The sequence below is a fragment of the Mustela nivalis genome (genome assembly GCF_964662115.1).
Source record: "Mustela nivalis genome assembly, chromosome: 2".
Lineage (NCBI taxonomy): Eukaryota > Metazoa > Chordata > Mammalia > Carnivora > Mustelidae > Mustela > Mustela nivalis.
This window is the reverse complement of record NC_139021.1, coordinates 30,213,619-30,232,491: the sequence shown is the minus strand read 5'-3', so window position 1 is coordinate 30,232,491 and position 18,873 is coordinate 30,213,619. Positions and strand designations below refer to the sequence as shown.

The window sequence follows — 18,873 nt, the reverse complement described above, 5'->3', positions numbered from 1 at the left end:
CCCCCCCTCTCTGCCTACCTCTCTGATTACTTGTGATCTCTTTCAAATAAATAAATAAAATCTTTAAAAAAAAAAAAAGGTAAGAGAGAGCTGGAGCTACATGGGGAGGCAGAAGTTCCCCCCGAGGATTATGGTGTTGGAAGTGGGGGTACAGTGAAGGTAAGAAGTCGGACATATGCTCCACAGTTCCTATTGTGACTCACTAATAGCAGTAATAATAATAGCTGCCATTGTGGAATATGGTCACAATAGAGCTGAAGGACATATTGTTTAGGGGCATGGACCTGGGTACCAAATTATCAGTGTTCAAATCCCAACTCTGTTCTATCACTTGGGTTTTTGCAAGGACTAAATGAGTCAATGCATGTAGAATTTTTAGAATAGTGCTTGGTACATAATAGGCTTTATCATGACTCTTATTTCTTAGATATATTTTACATATGAGATAGTAAGTATTACATTATGCATTATATCCTCTCTATATAATATCTTATACATTGTAGCATATTTTACTATGGCATATAATTTATCATTTATAATAAGAATAATACAGAATGTACAAAATTTAAAAAATGTAGTAGTTCAATAAATTGCCCTTAAGATCACTAGCTTAATAATATTTATTAATATATTTTATATAACATATTTTATATATGTATTTTCTATATTTATGATTGATATAATAATAAATAATATAAAAATACCAACATCAATCTTTGAGCATGCTTCTTTTTATCATATATCTATTTAAGAAGTTGGATTCATGTTAGCCAAAAACAAAACAAAACAAAACAAAAACCAAAAAAAAAACACAACATGTTATTTCTAGTCAGAAGAAAAATTTTAAAAAGCCTAAGCTTAACAGATGAAGGAAGTTTAAGAAAATAGGTGGTTGGTTTCAAAAGATCTGAGACATGAAAGGACTTGAAAAGTTCATTCGCCAGTACTGTGTGGTCTGTGCTATCTGGCGGTGTCCTTCCTGGAGAGACAAGGGCCCTGCTACATTTACTATGCCTGTTGCATTTATTGATCATATGACTTGAGCTTAACTCTATCCAAGAAAAGATTGAACTGGCTCCTATCCCAGGCAAGGTCAAAGCTTTCAAGCATTAAATACCTTTTAACATAATACAGAGATTTAAACCCAAACAAAAAGGGGAAATTTGATTCACATAGTTCTTACGGTTTTATGCGCCATACAAGTTGGAATGATTAGGCTGGAGGATGTTAATTATTTTTCCATAACCTTAAGTAAAAAAAAAGGCTCAACACATTTGTTATGGTCCTTTCCCAAGAATTAGGGGACTCACAATTCAGAAATTTTTTTTTAATATTTTATAATAAGCAGAGTTTTTATTTAATGGCTTGAATTTTTGGATGAAACTTATGAGATAAAAGGAAAAATCCTATCTCCTACTACTATGCATTGAAGGGAATTCAGAAAGAAAATAACCACAGCCATTAGTAATATAAAGGTAAAAAACAAATACATAAATGATTTAATTCTTATTTTTGATCTGCTTGAAAAATTAAATAGTCTTAGAAAACTGCTTTCATTTCACTTGAAAAGGTAACACTGTTATTTTCAGACATCATTTCTGGGAAGGGAATGATGTCGGTTAGAAAAATGAATGTATACCAATTCTGTATACATGCAGCTTTTACTCTGCCTACAAGATGAATACTTCCTAATACTCTTTGTTAACTGCCTAAATAGTCCAATTTTATTGATTGGTCCATAGCCCATATCTTACATATTTGAACTTGTTTTATTTTTTGTAGGCTTGCCTTGAGTTTCATACCCTCTCAAGAACTTCTCCAAGCATAACAACAAGCAAAGCTTTTGCTAAACATATCCAAAGGTAGCACCAAATTTTATATCTACAAAACACAATCTACTTGGAAGAGTGATGAACATAAAAATGCATTTTCCAAGCATTTTTTTTACAGGATTCAGAGAATTCCAATGATTTATATCAACACAGAAGAAGAAAATGAGATTACAAGGTAGAAGGGACCAGGGTGGTTTATAATCAGAACATGAATCAATCTTACATAATTTTCTGATTATAAGCTCTTTCCTGTGTCATTCATATGGGTTCAGATTAAAGAAATTGTAAGTGGTGCAACTTTAGTCATCACTTATGTATTTATATCATTTAGTCCCCTAAGAGATACAGTCTGGAGTTGATGCCATTATTACAAAGCCTGTGTTCAATATCTACTATGTGACTTGGGCAAGTAATGTTTCTAAAATGAGGATAATGGGAACACCTATCTGATAGAGTTACTGAAAATAGTAAACAAGTGAGTTTTTACATCTAAAGTGCTTAGAATATACCTGGAAAACTATAAATGCATTTGAACTATTGTATTAACTAGCTTCTAAATTATACCAGGAAAAATTCGCACAATCATTTTTCTTACTAGTGCCATGCTAAATGAGATATTTTAAAAACTGCTATCTATGAAAAGTGCAGGTTTATCAGTCTAAAGTTCCCAGAATAGAACATTACTACTTGTGGGAGGAGCCGTGATCATAAAGGGGAAAGAATAAAACCAGGAAAGAACACCTAAATTAGGAAAGCCTAATAAGTCTTACTCCCTTCTACTCAATGATCTCTCCCTCTCACCATGCTCTATTGCCAATAAAACTAAAATCTAATGATGGTCCTGACCAGCTGCCACATGAGCTTTTATCCTCTGAAAAGCTTCTTACCTGCTCAGGCTACTATTTTTTCTTAGGCCCAAATCTTGACGTTTAACTGAGTAGATAGCTGACATTTGTGAATTTAGTATTTTAGATTTCATTTATTTAAGAACAACTCTGAAGCTCCACCACATGCAAAATCCATCATTTTGCAGAGGTATAAGTTTAAATAATGCTATCCTGATGAAACCAACCCAGAGTCAGCTACTGAACTAGTGAACGGGATCCTCTAACCCACTTTTTTATGTAAGTATTAAAAGCAAATTTATTCAAGATTATGACTTAAGGTAGTATATCCTTTCTTCCATCCTAACAGGAGCAGTAGGTCTGCAAAGAACCTGTGCATCATTTGTATCTCAAAATGTTTTGAGCTAGCATAGTTCAAAATGATGGTTATTGTTATTGAATTATGAATTAAAATTCATGGAATGATCAAAACTTATTTGTAATGTTCCCTTTGCCAAAACCTGGAGCCACATGGCAGGACTGGATGATGGAGTGAAAAAGACTGTGAAAGTGTGAATGTTAACTTCAAATCCTTAAAAATTGTTCTATTATATCATAGAATCATTAAGTGTCTAAAAGGAGGGTCACTTAATATTTTTAACTAACTTCTGTTGTTATAGCCAAGTTATATTTTAGTGAAACTGACAATAATTTGGGGGTTCTTTCAGGTCATTGGGAATACTGTAGGTAAATTATAGAGTATTTATGTTAGCTCTGCTCCTCTCCCCCAGGATAGGTTTTCATATACTTTAGATGCTAGATGTATGGTGTATGAGAATGTGGGTGTGTACACATGCCCATGTGTATGCCAACTGAATTTAAGCTTAAGTATGATTCTAAGATATCAGCAAGTAGAGTAGGAAAGCTACATATCGTAAGATCCAAGGAACCAAAAGTTCCCCCCTTACAATGAGTTACCCTCTTCTTTTTATTCCTAGATTTACCATTGTACCCTCATAGTTTTTGTTGTTGTTGTTGTTGTTGTTTTAAGTCATGGAACACTTAATTGAGATTTTGCACAGAAGCCCAAAATAAAAAACAGGTGAAACTGAACCTCTGTGGTAGGTGGCCCAGGTAGCAATGTATGGAATGGTGACTGGTGCTTTTTCTCCCTCCTTCCCTATTATAGAGCACCAAATGCCTTCTTCTAGAAAAAAAAAAAAAAAAATTGTCCCACCAAATGGAATCAAACACTGAGTTAACTTAAACCACTAATCCTTACTGAAGTCAGGAGAGAGAGGAGGCTGGTAGAGTCCAGATTCTCCTCTGCCCATGATGTAACATTTGGCAAACTACTCTCGAAGATTCATTTCCCTCATCCATCAAAGGAGACTAATAATCAAGAAGACTAAGTTAGGCAAAAATTACTATATACTACATGGAAATGGTGATATTATTGTCAGAAGTTCATTCACTCATTTAAACACATATTTATTGAAGACCTGTGATGTGCCAAAAACTATGCGAGGTCCCAGGAAACCAAAGACAAAAAGGCACAATCCTTGCCTTATAGAACTTTGCTAGTGAAAAAGTCATGCAAAGCTATTTAAGGGAATTAAGGAAGGCCTTCCAAGAGCACTTGTTCAGTAGCCACAGGAAATGAGGACACAGGATTGGTAATTTAAGTGGGGCAAAGAGGAGAGGAAAGTTGTTTCATTCTTTGAGAATGGAGCATTACAAAGACAGGTGGTCTTCTTGGAGTCTTGGTTCTCTCTTGTCCTCCTGGCAAAAACTTTAACATGCTAAAGTGCAGGGCTCTCCTCACGTCTCTATAAATCCTGCTTCAAACAGACTGTCTCAATCACTACCCTTCTACAGTCTATTATAACTATCTGTGTAATTGTCTGTCTTCACTGCCATGGTGGGGTCTGTGTGTTCTATATTGTGTCCCTAGGAAGTGACTGACAAATGACGTCCACTTAATGTGAATTGAGTGAAGTAATGGATGGATGACTTAATGTGAGAAATGTAGAGAAGTGTAGAGAAAAAGAGATGTAACAGCAAGAATATAGTGTTTGCTTACTTCAAAGTTTACTTTGGATCCTGTTCAACATACTGAGGAATCCTAGCCTCTAACGCACTCTTTTAGGTAAACATGAAAAGCAAACCCTATCAAGATGATGAGTCAAGAGAGAATATGTTTTTCTCACCCTAATAGGAACAGTGATTCTGCAAATAGCAATATGTCCATGGCACCCTCTCCACAGTATTTAGACTATACATGATGTGTGCCATCTGGGTCCTGGAGACATTGAAAGATTGCTTCTACCTCTTCTCCATGTACTTGAGGTACATATCACCTCAACATGTAATCTACACACGGCAAGCATTTATGAGCAATAGGACATCCCTAGAATGAGCGGAGAATAAACAGAATTTTGTGAAAGAGGGTTGGGAGGTATGGGTCTCGGGACGTCTATGCAATAGGGTTTTCATCTTTTATGGACCTGGCAAACAGTATCTTTGGGAGACGAGAGCTCAGGCATATATATTTTCAGCTTAACAAGCTCACAAATCAATCTGATTATTCAGCAATTCAACTAGGATCTGCTTTACATCTCGTAAACAAACACTTCTGGTTTTACCTTTTTGGGTTCTGGCATATTATTAATATAAATAGTGTAGATTCCACTTTTATTAAAACCAGCTTGATATACATCTGCACAGTCTCTAAATGGTTTCTCTTCCTCTTTTTTTCCTCCCTTTAGTAAAACTGCAAAAAAAAAAAAAAATTGCAATATGTGAACAAGAATATCAGTACCATTAGTACCCAAATGGACTCCAAGTATAGCTAAGCAAGTCTTTATTTCCTCAAAACAAATGCCAATGTTGCATTTACTGACAAATTAATCATAAAGACAATACTAAATTTGAGCTGACTCACAAAATTACAAAACTAATGGAAAAATCTGTAGAGCAATTTCTAACTGAATACTTCTTATATTTTGTTTACTTAAATTTTGTTTTTGTCTATAATTTCCAGAACATCAACTCAAGGCACAAATGACCTGATAGTGTAACACTTCCAACTTGTAATAATTATGGCAACTTTTCTGCAAAATTTCTAAAATGTTCTTACCTACACTTCAGTGGAAACGTTCAAAAACTGCTAAAACATTTTTGGAGGAAGAAGAGATAATGATAACAAATTCAAACATCAAAATACCATTTGGACTGGTAAGCTCCTAGAAATTTTTATTTGAAAAAAAAAAAAAAACCCTCAAAATAATTAGATTTAGAAAGTAGAAAAGAGCCTCTGACCTAATTTACCCAGAAAGAAAAGGGAACTGAACTTTTTTTTTTTTTTTTACTGAATGCCTGAAGTTAAACTATCAGGCAGATAGTATACAAATAAAAGAATATGAATAAGATTTGAAATTAACTTCCATAGGGGAAGAGTTCAGTAAAGAGGGTAAGCCAAATGAAAAAGGAAATTTAATTAGATAGGCTCTAATGAGAACTTAATTTTATTCACTGACCTTCATCTATTATGAAATTCTTATTACTGAGATCAAAATACAAAAATGACTCATATTTAGTAGTTCCTTACTAAATGTATACATGGCACATTTTCAAAATATTTATGATTAGTATCTTCTAAAAAATATATAGTTTAGTAATTGGTTTAATTAATCCTTTCAAGAAGACTTTTTAAGATTATGTTATGACCTTGCCCTTAAAGTCTTATGTTATTTAATAAATACCTGCTTCCAATCACTTTGAATTAGGATGGCCTTTTATAATAAGAATATCACATTAAATATTAAATATTAAATGATGCTTTTAAATAGATTTTACATGCTCTAATAATCTAAAGCACTAGCCCAAATTAAACTTAAGAAGCATGAGTTTAGATTATTTATTTTTAATTACCTATAAATTAGTAAGCTGATGAAAAGAATGACTATTTCAATATAAATACTTCAAATTTTCAAAAATAATGATGTTTCAAGAAAATGAAATATCCACTCAGATATACCGTCATAACAAAAATATAGAATTATAACTTTTAATAGTATCATGGTTTTCTATATTTTCTATATTTCAAGTGTGCACTGATGGTTTTGCCTACTTATATTAATAATTACATCTAAACACCACCACTGCAGTTACAATATCAATACAGAATAAGTTATCAGAGGACTATGCATTCATATGATAGTGAAGAAGCATGGCATAGAAGTTATGCAAATAGGAATTTAAAAATGAATATATAAATGCTTATTCAAAAGCCATCTTTAAATGCAATGGGTGTATTGATGGGTTATGTAAGGGTATTGGTCTGAAAAACATCAACACAGTTCATTTGTGCTTGCTTATTTTAAGTGAATGGACTGCTATTTTTTAAAATAAAACCTTCCTAAATTCTATATGTTTAATCTTCTATTGAAACAAGTTGAAAATAACCAAAATTAGATGCAAAAGAAAGAGGGGGAATGTGAAGAAATGCCAAAATTATGATCCCTTGAGAGGATGAACACAGGAAGATGTGGTCAAAGAGGAATTCAACGGTAAACCCATTTTTCTTTTTTGGGTAAGAAATGGAGAAAGTCACTTATCTAAGGAGAAAATGCTTCTCTTCCTGAATATACCACTTCCTGCTCTTCCTTATTTAGTTATGCAGTGAGAATATATTCCATTCCCACTTCTGTCACCTCCTATTCTCTTTCCTTTCTTACTCAGGAAGATGCTGGTGAAAGGCTGTTGTGTGGGAAGAGGGAAACCCACACACATTTTTAATAACAGAGAAAAAGAAAAGAGCTTGAGTATTAGCTTACTTTTATGGAAACTAACTGTATAAAAATGATGTTCAAGCCATGAATGTTAAGTCTTATAACTGGAAAAATGGTTTACAGTTTCCATCATAAAAGGTAGATGAAGATATTTCATTTTCTTGAAATATAGTTTGGCATTTTTAAAAAGTAGAAACACATTCTTTCCAAAAGAAATGGTCATTCTTTCCAGAAAGACTGGAGTGCTTCTATTTAGCTACTTATTAATCAGTAAACATTATGTCTGAAAGTTTGATCCGGGCTATATATTACAGGATTAAAGCACTTAAGATCAGTATAAAAGATCCATTCCCAGCTTACCTTTGACATTTGTATTATATACCATGGTTTGAAAAAGGCCCTTCCACAAAAGTAGACTGATCTTTAGTTTTTCTTTTTTCAATCTACAAAGCAGGGCAGTTAAACATATCTCTGAGGCAAGTGTATAGATTATGTAACAAAGCAGAGTGACTTAAGTAAAATAACTCAAGAAATGGTAGTTATTGCTATAGTAATAGTAATATTATTATTTTTAATGGAAAGATTATATTATTATTCTTTCTTTCAGAAGTGACACTAGTAGGCTGGAGAAGGCCAGCAAGTCCAGTCAATGGAATAGTAGATCTTCCACCCTCAAATCCAGTATTATAGCTGACCAAATGTTAGGGCAGTTACATTTGACTGGTTATATTTAGGATTATATTGAAAAGGCCTCTCCTTATCAAAGTTAGCTAACTGGTTTATTTTGTTCATTGACTATATCATATCATACAATTGTTTAAATCTAAAAAAATCCAAGTAATCTAATCTTGCTGCATATATAAACTTAATCTGAATAGTTTAAAGATAATTTCAGATGAAATGACATATGATGTACATAACAACACATTGATTGCAGAAGTTTTATCTCATAACTTTAATATGCATGACTAATTATTTTCTCTGTCATGTATTAGAGATATTATGGTTACATACTGTAAAACTAGACACATAATAAACATTTTAAAACAAGGATAATAAAAAGATGATTTACTGACCATTAAAAGTGTCAGAACTAAGGATACATTTTTGTAGGAGGGCTTGAGATTCAGTAAACTGGAAGATAGTATCTAGAGGAAGGTATAGTGAATGATAAGATACCGACATGGAAAATGTGATGAGAGAGGGTAAAAGAAGCACCAACTGGACAGAGCCAGGGGAAATGGACAGCTGATTGAGGTGTCAAATCTGTCAAAGCAGCTCAGACTTCTTATAATGATAAACTGGTTAAAAAGCATGAATTAAAAAATTGATCTTTATATCTAAAAGTTCCTTCTTTGACATTATACTCGTTTTTTCCTCTCCCTTTAGTTCTTAATGAATTAGTCTTTCCTCTAATTGAGAATCTGGATTCCCCACCATTACTATTAGTCCCTCATTAGCTTCCCTTTCCTTTCTTCCTAACTTCTATCTCACTGTCAGGCAGTGGGGTTAAAGGACAGTTCAGGTGGAATTCCTGGTGCTCTCCACCCACTGTCCTTTCATCTACAAACCCCTTGCATGGGTAAAACCCAACTCCAAGAAGGACATTTATTCATTTTCTCACCCCTGCTTCCAGATTGCAAATACTGAAGAGAGGCTTTTTAACGCCATCCAAATGCATGTTTTCTAAACACAGCTATGTTCTTCATGCTGCTCAGTCAAACCTTTGGTCATTACTATTAGATTTTTTTAAAGATTTTTTTTTTTTTTTAAATTTTAGAGAGAGACAGCAAGGGAACATGAGCAGGGGAGGGGCAAAAGGAGAGGGAGAGAGAATCTCAAGCAGACCCCAGCATGGAACCTCATACAGGGCTCAATTTCACTGCCCTGAGATCACAACTTGAGATGAAATCAAGAGTCAGATGCTTAACCGACTGAGCAACCCAGGTGCCCCTAGATTTTCTTTTACATTTCCTAAAAAGTTTTCAAGGCTAAATCTTAATCCTATCATCTCTCATTCTTTATATATGACGTTGTTTTGTGGTTTACTATGAAGATCAAAGCCATTTAATACCTCTTCCACCTTATTCCCCCGTACTACTGAAGTTGGCCTTGCCTATCTTTCCCCTTGCCTTTTGTGTTGACCTCTCTTGATCCCTTTTCTCTTTTCTCTTTCATCTTCATTGGGTTCTCTTTCTCTCCTCACCTACCATATGGATGCTGGCTTGATTCTCGGATCTCTATTCCTTATACATTGCACTTTTTGCAAACTATCATGCCTTCAAAGTTCTACACATTGGGTTTCTGATATAAGCATTTTTGATACTGTATATGTTTGCTTCACTCTTGACCTCCTGATTCATATTTCTATTTTTCTGTTGGACAGTTCTTACTTCTACCTCAACTTTCATTTGCTTAATATTATCTAATCTTTCCTTTCAAATTCTGTGTTCTCTTACAGTCCCACTGGTTCCACTATACTTGTCAGTTGCCATTAGTTAAAAAATAATGATGACCCAAATATAAGACAGACTTTTTTTTTTATTAGTTTCTCAATTTAATGGGCTGTCTCCTGTCTCCTCTTAATTTAATCCACACTATACTGAAACACTTGGGTGGCTCAGTCAGTTAAGCATCTGCCTTTGGCTCAGGTCATGATCCTAAGGTCCTGGGATAGAGTATTTCATCAGGTTCCCTTCTCAGTGGGAAGCTTGCTGCTCTCTCTCTGCCTGCTGTTCCCCTTCTTGTGTGCTTCCCCTCTGCAACAAATAAATAAATAAAACTTTAAAAAATCTATGCTATATTTATTAATTCAACAACTTTTTTAAAGATTTTATTTATTTGTTTGACAGAGAGAGATCACAAGTAGGCATAGAAGCAGGCAGAGAGAGAGAGGAGGAGGAAGCAGGCCCCCTGCTGAGCAGAGAGCCCGATGTGGGGCTCGATCCCAATACCCTGGGATCATGACCTGAGCCAAAGGCAGAGGCTTAACCCATTGAACCACCCAGGTGCCCCATCAACAAATATTGATTATCTTCTACATGCATGACTTTTCCTAGATGGTGAAGATACAGACATAAGAAAACCACAGTTTGCTCTTAACATAATCACAGTCTGATGGGAGAAAGTCCTACTATATTAGTGGGTCTTCTATGATAACTCAAGATAGCTATATCCATAATTAATACCTTCCATGATAGAGAAGAACTCAAGCTAGCTTAAGAAAAAAGATAATTTACTCAATCATAAACAAAGTAGAATAGAATTTTAGGTAAATCATAATCAGATTTCAAAGAGTGTGAATGGGAATAGGTTTCTTTACCTTTTTTTGACACAGTAGATGACTCTCTACCTGGTCTCAAGAGACTAGCAACAGCTTCTAGAGCTATAATATTACAAGCTTGAATATAGCATCAAACAGAGATTGTTATTTTCGGATACGTATCAAGTTCACTGAGAATATTCAGGGAGAGTATATTCTATCTGCCAGGTAAACCTGGGGAAGGCTGCCCAGAAGAGAGAGCAGTTGAATGGAAAAAAAAAAAAAAAAAGTAAAGCAGTTTATCTGAACTAAATCTTAAAATTGTGGTTTGGCAATTCAAAGACTATGTGCACACCGATATCAGCAAATAAATCTAGAAAGCCTTAAGAAAGAACCATTATTCATTCTTATCATTTAGCCTTGTCTCTATAACCAAATCATCATGATCTAAAGGGAAAAAATAGGGACACAAGCAGGTGCATGTCTGTCTTTCACCAGCCAACATTCAGTCAAAAAGCAACCTGAGACCCTGATTGCAGTAACTGTTGACTTTTTCTGGCTCTCCCTTTTATTTGCCCAGCCAATTTCAATCCAGATGGCATGTCTGCCACTGGGTTGACTTGAAGGAAGAACCATAAAGCTGAGGCAGAGGGTCACTTCAACTCAGATGAACCCTCAAGAGAAAACTTCCTGGAATGTGGAATTGGTAATTCTGAGTTGTAGCAAATCTAGTACAGAACACAGAAGGCAATTAGTCTTTGCTATAACAGAGACAATGTAAAAAGCCAAAGTCCTTGATCCTACTTAATTCCCAATAATAAGCCATAAAGAGGTCAATTCAAATATTCTTTTTAAATCTTAGATGTGGCTAATGGTTCCTATCTTTCTAGTATTTAGCTAGCATCACAATATATGTGGATCAAGTTATTGCTTTAAGGATAATCCTGTGTTACTTACTGTACCATCATCACTATGTAGATTATAGTACAGGAGTTGACCATAACTCTGTAATTTTTCACCTCAACAGGGCACTGAAGTTAACTGAGCATATGGATAAGTAAGTCATCATATCTGATAAAGTGCAAACAAGCAAACACCTGATAAGATTCTATACTTTTCAGCCACATGTGTGGGCATCTCATGGAAAAGCCATTTGAAGACACTCCCTAGATTCCTAATTTATTTGAAAGGACTTTTAAAAGTGGAAAAGGCAATGCCTTGGATGTCATGAGTGTGGAAAATTAAAAGGTTTATAGGCAATATTCATTTTAGATTATGTGTGTAAGAATGAGAGTGAGGGAGATTCACCAATGACTTTATAAATACATATTACATATGTATAACTATATAAATACATAAAATACACAAAATATGTAACTATATAAATACATGAAAATTTCAAAGTTGGTATTTTATTTCATATAAAACATATGCATTTGAACTGAACATTTAGGGATTGATATCTCAGCATGATTGTTTTTAACCTACAAAAAGGGCAACTATATACAGTTTGATGTAACATATTTGTACATATATATGTTAATGTGTATATATGTATTATATATAAAATAATGCAGATTGCTGTATCACAGTAGAAAAACACATATTCTATTTGTAAATACCTTAAATCTGAAGTCTTTGGGTAAGTAGCTAAAAGCTTCTTTTTTTAAAGATCTACTATTCTTTTCCCCATAGTCCCCCTAACCCCAGTTAAAAATCATTTGCTTGCTACATTATTACTTTCATTAAAATTTTTGTAAAAGGAACTGTTCTTTGTGTGACCATAGTTTATACATGATACTTAAAATATTAATACCCATTATCTTCTTGGTGGAACTATAATAATTATGATCATAATAAAATCAATTGGCACAGTCAACATTAGAAATTAGCACACTTACCATGTGTTCAACTCAGAATTTTGTGAGCCAAGTATGTTATATATGCCTTGTTTCATATAGTCCTCACAAATACCTTATGAAATATTGTTATCAATATATTGTATATATGAGGAATTGGAGGTTCGGAGATGCTTTCTAACTTCACCAAAATGTCTAAGTGCTGGAACTCTTTTGCCTATAAAGCCAAGAATCTTAACTATTTCTTACTGGCCCCTGGAGTGAAGTCAAATCCAAACAGGACTCCAATGACTCATCTGTCACAGAGTCCCCAGCAATACTTATCTCAGATGACAAGGTCATACCCAGGGTCTTGGGTGAATCAGGACAGGTCTTAATTCAGAATGGTTACGACCTCTTCTTTCAGAAGCAGGAAGTATTGGAAGAGTGACAGGGGTTAGAAAAGATAAAGAAGAAAAATGTTGAGGATAGATGAGAGCCACAGACAGCAGAATTATCTGAGGTGGGAACTCTCAGCAGAAATGTGGAGCACTGGTGGCCTGCAACTTCAAAAGCTAACAGAGCATTAGGAAATAAGAGATGTCTGAGCAGCTATATTGGATTTCTTACTGAATACATCCTAAATATCATGCTGACCAAAATTTGTCCTCATTAATCATGGGTAATATTCTCACAAGCCTAATTATTTGACATCCCAGCCTCTGGACTATCTGCTGAAGCTACAAGTTTAGAGGAAGTGCTGGTGGGAGTAGGGGGGGTGAACATATGTGTGGGTATTTGCGTGGAAGTGTGTGTGTGTGTGTGTGTGTGTGGGTTCACCTTTAGAATGGGCATGAAGACAACAACAACAACAAAATGATAATCAAAAGGTTTTTTTTGTGTGTGAGGAGGAGACAGTAATCTTAGAAGTAGACAAAAATAAGAAATGAGAACAGTTGGGGCAGATATAAGGGATAAATCATATATTTTTTCAAAGGCATTGTAGTATTCTGATGCAAATTAAGTCATGTTGAGGATAGTGAATTAAAGTATTACAAAAAGCTTCAATTTTATTCAATCTTCCTTTCTGGAAAAGAAGACAAAAACAATGCAGAAAACGTACTATCTCAGTATTTTTAAATTTTCTTAACATTTTACTACTTAAAGAGATACATTTTAATTATCTGGAGAATATATGACCCATATATATAATTTAAGGAGTATACACTTTTAGTAATAGTGAGATGTATGTATAAGGTACATAAACTGTTAAATCTATGTGCACATGCAACCCACCCCATGCCATAAGTAGATTACTAATTTTAAGCTATTTTTTTTAGTGTAGCATAATGAAACATCATGTAATTTTACATAACTCCACTTTAGTTTGATTAGTGTATTCAAATAAAATTTCCAGTGCTCCTCTAAGGTGAAATGACTCATATATATAACTGAATGTATACTTAATACATATTACACTTAAAGCAACAAAGGATGCCAAAAAAGAATTGAAAGTTGAAAATGGATTTACATATAACCTTTGTTTAATCAAGTAATACTCATTTTTCACAAAATTTATTTTCGTGTTTTCCTTTTGGGCACCCTGATGGGCAGTTATGAGTGTTACATGACCCTTGCCATTTGTTCAGAAGGTCATTTCATTAACAAAAATATTTCAGGTGTTTCATGTGTGTTAATTTCCCATGTAATATGTTTTGGCCTGACTGGAATATATTGATTTTGAACAAAAGATTTCCCATGTGTGTGGGAAAGCTCAAAGGGTATATTTTGTGCTTTGTTGTAAGTAGACAAATAATTGATTTCAGCAAAAGCCATTAAAAATGAAATGAAAGTCCTTGGGCAATGATATAAATGGAAAGCTGTTGCCAGATGCTTTTCAAAACTGACCAAAAAACCCAAAAAACAAACAAAAAAACCCTCAAGCTCCCAAAAGCCCCCAACCAAAACCAAAACATTCATTTTGAAGTTTTAAATAAATAAAGCCTGTCACCATAGGTATGTCACTTTGATTCTTAATCTTGTGGTAAAATATGTGGTAAAAATTTTGAAGAATAACACTTGATTATTATGCTGAGGTTCATCTGAACTTGGGGATTTCCTAGTCATTAGAAGTGATACAAAATGAAGAGAAGAGATGGAATGATTGATGAGTCATAAAATGTATGGATTTGTCTAGGACACCAGACAAACTCTAAGGTGTGCGGTAGTTTTATGTTAAACAGCCTGGGACTAGAACTCAGATGCCCTTGATTCCTATTCCTGCTAGACCATCAGGCCTTGCCCTCTAGATGGCATATGTCATAGTTGTTCCAAGATGCTGATTAGGTGACATCTCAGTCTAGGTCTTAGCTCTAGGGTGATGAGCTGGAGAATTAATTATGGCCAAGATTTACCACTTGTCTCCTCTGAGGACACAACAATGCAGGTGGTCATCCAGATTTCACTCTTGAATTAGATGTGTCATAGAAGTTTTTTGTGCATTTGTAAGTATGTGTACATGAGGCCAAAACAACTGGTCAAACTTCCTTTAGAACCAAATCTCCACTTAAAATTAAACCCAAAGTTCAAATTCACTACTTTAAAGGAACTCATGTTGGCTATGAAAACAGAATGTTCTCACCTAAAAAAATTATGGATATATGCAAAGACACAATAGAAAAATGCAATTAAAAGAGGTATGGCTTAAATGGTATTTCATTTAATAATTTAATTTCATCATAAATTCATTAAAAAGGTAACTTGTTCTTAGTAGATCACATCTTAATGTGATTCCTTACTGGAGCTGGTCCCACTCAGAATGTGAACATCTAAGCCAATGGTAGGTTGAGATTCCAGTGTCTTTAGTTATGATGTTGATACTCTTTAATTGAAAATAAATGGTGATTCCTATAGAAAACTAAAAATGTTTTTTATCAATAGTTTTAAAGGTTCTTTATAATCAACTTTGAGAAAAATGTTAAAAATCAGTATTATTATATGTATTTAAGCCTAACTGTATGATTATAAAATTTCTCAGGTTTTGTTTCATTTTTCTCCCAAAAAGTAGAAGACATTTCATGAGGGTTTATGGTTGATGTGATGCATAAATAATTGAATAAGATTAATAAAATGTGTTTTTTTTCTTACTTTCCCTTCAAGGAATTAGAGGTGTCATTTGAACTCAGTGTAAAGTAGCAGAGCTTATCTGTAAGTAATCACTGTTTCATTATGTCCTTGGACTTAGAAAATATATCTTCAGTTCAACTTGAGTGTGGATGTGTCTAGGAAATGACTTAATTGAAATTGTATTAAAAATATTTTGTGATTCTTTGCTTTAATCAACCAGACCATGAAAGCACAAGAGAAAAAGAAATGGAATTTGCTCACAGAAATGCAACCCTTTTTCTTTCTTTCCTTTCTTTTTTTTTTTTTTTTTTTTTGCAGCCTTTCACCTGGTAACTTCCAGGCCCAGCTAGAAGCAGGAGATATCCCTTTTCAGATAGTTTAGTTTCTTAAACTGAAACTCAAATTCCAAAAGAGATTAACCACAAAGTTTCAAATCTCCCAAAAGATGTGGCTTAGAAATAATTCATGGGAGAGGTTAAAGGCTATACTATTTCTTATTTTGTTATCATTAGTTTGGCTATCTGCTATTCACACAATTTTTTTAGAGAAATTATAACTTTTCAAAAGGCAGATAACATGCTCCATCAAAAAGAAGAAATATACCATTTCCAAAAATAAACAGTCACTTTCCCCTTAAAGCCATTGGGTTTTATGAAAGGAAGTGCTAGAAAGTGTGGTTCGTTTTAAGGAAATTGTAAATGTTTGACATATAATTTTCTGTCAAGATAAAGCATTTCCCTCATTAAATGGGAACAAGTGCTCACTGTACTGTGCAGCAGATGACTTCCTGTATTTTTCTTTCTCTTTCTACCTAATGTTAAATTGTGCATTACAAGTAGTCAACGAAAACCCAAATATTTTACTCAGTCAATGAAAATGATATATTCTATTTTTATCAATGTTTATATAAGTGACATTCAAAAAGTTTTAATTTCCTCCCATTGCTTGTGATGTTTTTAGAATCATTCTTAACTCAAGGGACTTCCAGGAGTTCAAACTATCTCATCCCTTGACTGAATGATTTACTTCACAAACTCAATAGACACTGCACGGGAGGTAAATTCCTTTCAGATGGTAGAATTATTCTGAGAACAGAACCAAATGTCTCCTCAGCACTGGGAAAGAAACAAATGCCTCATTTCCCCTTTTCAGAAGGCCAGAGGACTGAAAATAATGATCAGAAGTTCCATACCACTGCCATCAGCCCCTGGGAAAGACATTTTCAACCAAATAATTTAGATCACTTAAAAATTTATATTATCAGTCATTACATTTTTCCGATGATGTAAAAGATGTTTTCTCTTTCTTTTTTCCTTCCTCCCTCCCTCCCTTCCTCTCTCTCTCTCTCTCTTTTTTTTTTTCCTTTCTGCTTATTACCATGGAGATTAGATGTTTCATAGAAGTTTTTTCTCTATGCTGTAACACTTCTTACTACTGGTTTTTCCTCCTAATTCTGTTTTGTTTCCAGTGTCCTTTTAACTATCCCATAAAGAACTCTCAATTTTCTTTCTTGGATTTTACATTCTTATTATTTTTAAATGGGTTCATAATCTTAGTATGTAAATTCTCTGAAATTGCACATAAACCTGTGCCTGAGTGTTTGCACTAAGCAAGAAGGAAAGGTAGGCTAGTTTTTATCAGATTCTCAAATAGATAACCCCCAATCGCTGAGTCACTGCTTTATATGCACTTCCAATTCATTTCATTTGCTCCTGGATTTACCACTTGTCTCCTCTGAGGACACAACAATGCACGTGGTCCTCCAGATTTCACTCTTGAATTACAAATTCCTATTTCTCTGACTTCCAGATTTGAATTTTCCCATTGTCACCTCAATCAATATGCCCCAAACTACTCATTATCTTTCCCACTTAAACCTGATTAATTTTAAATGTTGGTGATTTTAAGTAATGTCATCAATATCCCCTCAGTTACTGAACCCAGAAAATTAAGAGTTATATTTGACTCACTTTCTAATAGGTCATTATTTCTTGTTGATTTTAATTCTCTTAGTTCATGAAATTTCCCTGTATCTGCCTTTTTATTTATCCCTCTTTGGTCCCAACCTCATTATTTCTCTCCTAGGAGATCCTTTCGAGAATCAGATGAAAACCACCACCAACTCTACCTTCCCTCCCCATCATAGTACAGTGGATAATGTACAGACTCCAGAATCAGATTCTGGGTTCAAATCTCACCTTGCTCATTTGCTAGCAGTGTGGTATTTGCAAATGATCTACTTCTCTATGCTTAGTTTCCTTCTCTGTCACAGGAAGCTAATGAGAGCACCCAGCTTACAGAGTTGTTATTAGAACTGAATGAGTTAATATGTGCAAAGGGTGGGACGCCTGGGTGGCTCAGTTGGTTAAGCAGCTGCCTTCGGCTCAGGTCATGATCCCAGCGTCCTGGGATCGAGTCCCACATCGGGCTCCTTGCTCCGCAGGGAGCCTGCTTCTCCCTCTGACTCTGCCTTCCACTCTGTCTGCCTATGCTCGCTCTCGCTCGCTCTCTCTCTGACAAATAAATAAATAAAATCTTTAAAAAAAAAAAAATATGTGCAAAGGGCTCAGAAGACTGGCTTTTTACTCTGAAGTATTTGCTAATATTTAAATAATAATGGCAAAACACCCATCTGGTCCCTCTGCTTCCAAGCTTATCAAATTTCCAGTACATTCTTTCTACATTGTGACTGGGGCAATTTTTTCCTAAAATGCAAATGTCAGTATGGTCCTCATACATTGACAGGACGCCTTACTGTTTGCTTTCAGATAAAAATGCAACTTCCTTGATCTCCTTCAGTTTACCTCTCTAACTCCATCTTTTACGGTTCTCCTGGTTTTAATTCTGAGACTTAGGCTATGCATTTAGGTATATCCCACGCGCTGCCATGACTCCTGGCAAATATACATATTCTCTGAGCTGTCTGGAGTATCCTCCACTTTCTTCATTTTGAAGGCTTAGCCATTATTATCCCATTAGAAGCATCCTGTCTATGTTTTAATTATGGATCAACTTTTATCAGCTATGTATAACCTTGGGCAAATTACTCAAGTTCTCTGTAGAATTTATAAAATGGGACTAGCCATAGTATTTACCTCATATTGTTATTGTTGGGACTAAGTTAATACACATAAAGCTTAAACAATGCCTGAATTATAGCAAGCATTCAACAAAATCCTTAAGAGGATGGCAGATGAG

At 34.5% G+C, this 18,873-nt stretch overlaps 1 protein-coding gene across 4 annotated transcripts in view; it reads right to left on the bottom strand.

Annotated features, from left to right (window-relative positions):
- ANGPT1 (angiopoietin 1) overlaps positions 1-18,873 on the bottom strand; it is a 339,791-nt gene that overhangs the window by 54,157 nt on the left and 266,761 nt on the right. For all 4 annotated transcript variants that reach the window (XM_082720024.1, XM_082720022.1, XM_082720023.1 and 1 more), the window contains one exon: positions 5,302-5,429. In XM_082720024.1, coding sequence (XP_082576150.1) covers positions 5,302-5,429 — 128 coding nt within the window. The remainder of the gene's footprint in view (positions 1-5,301; positions 5,430-18,873) is intronic.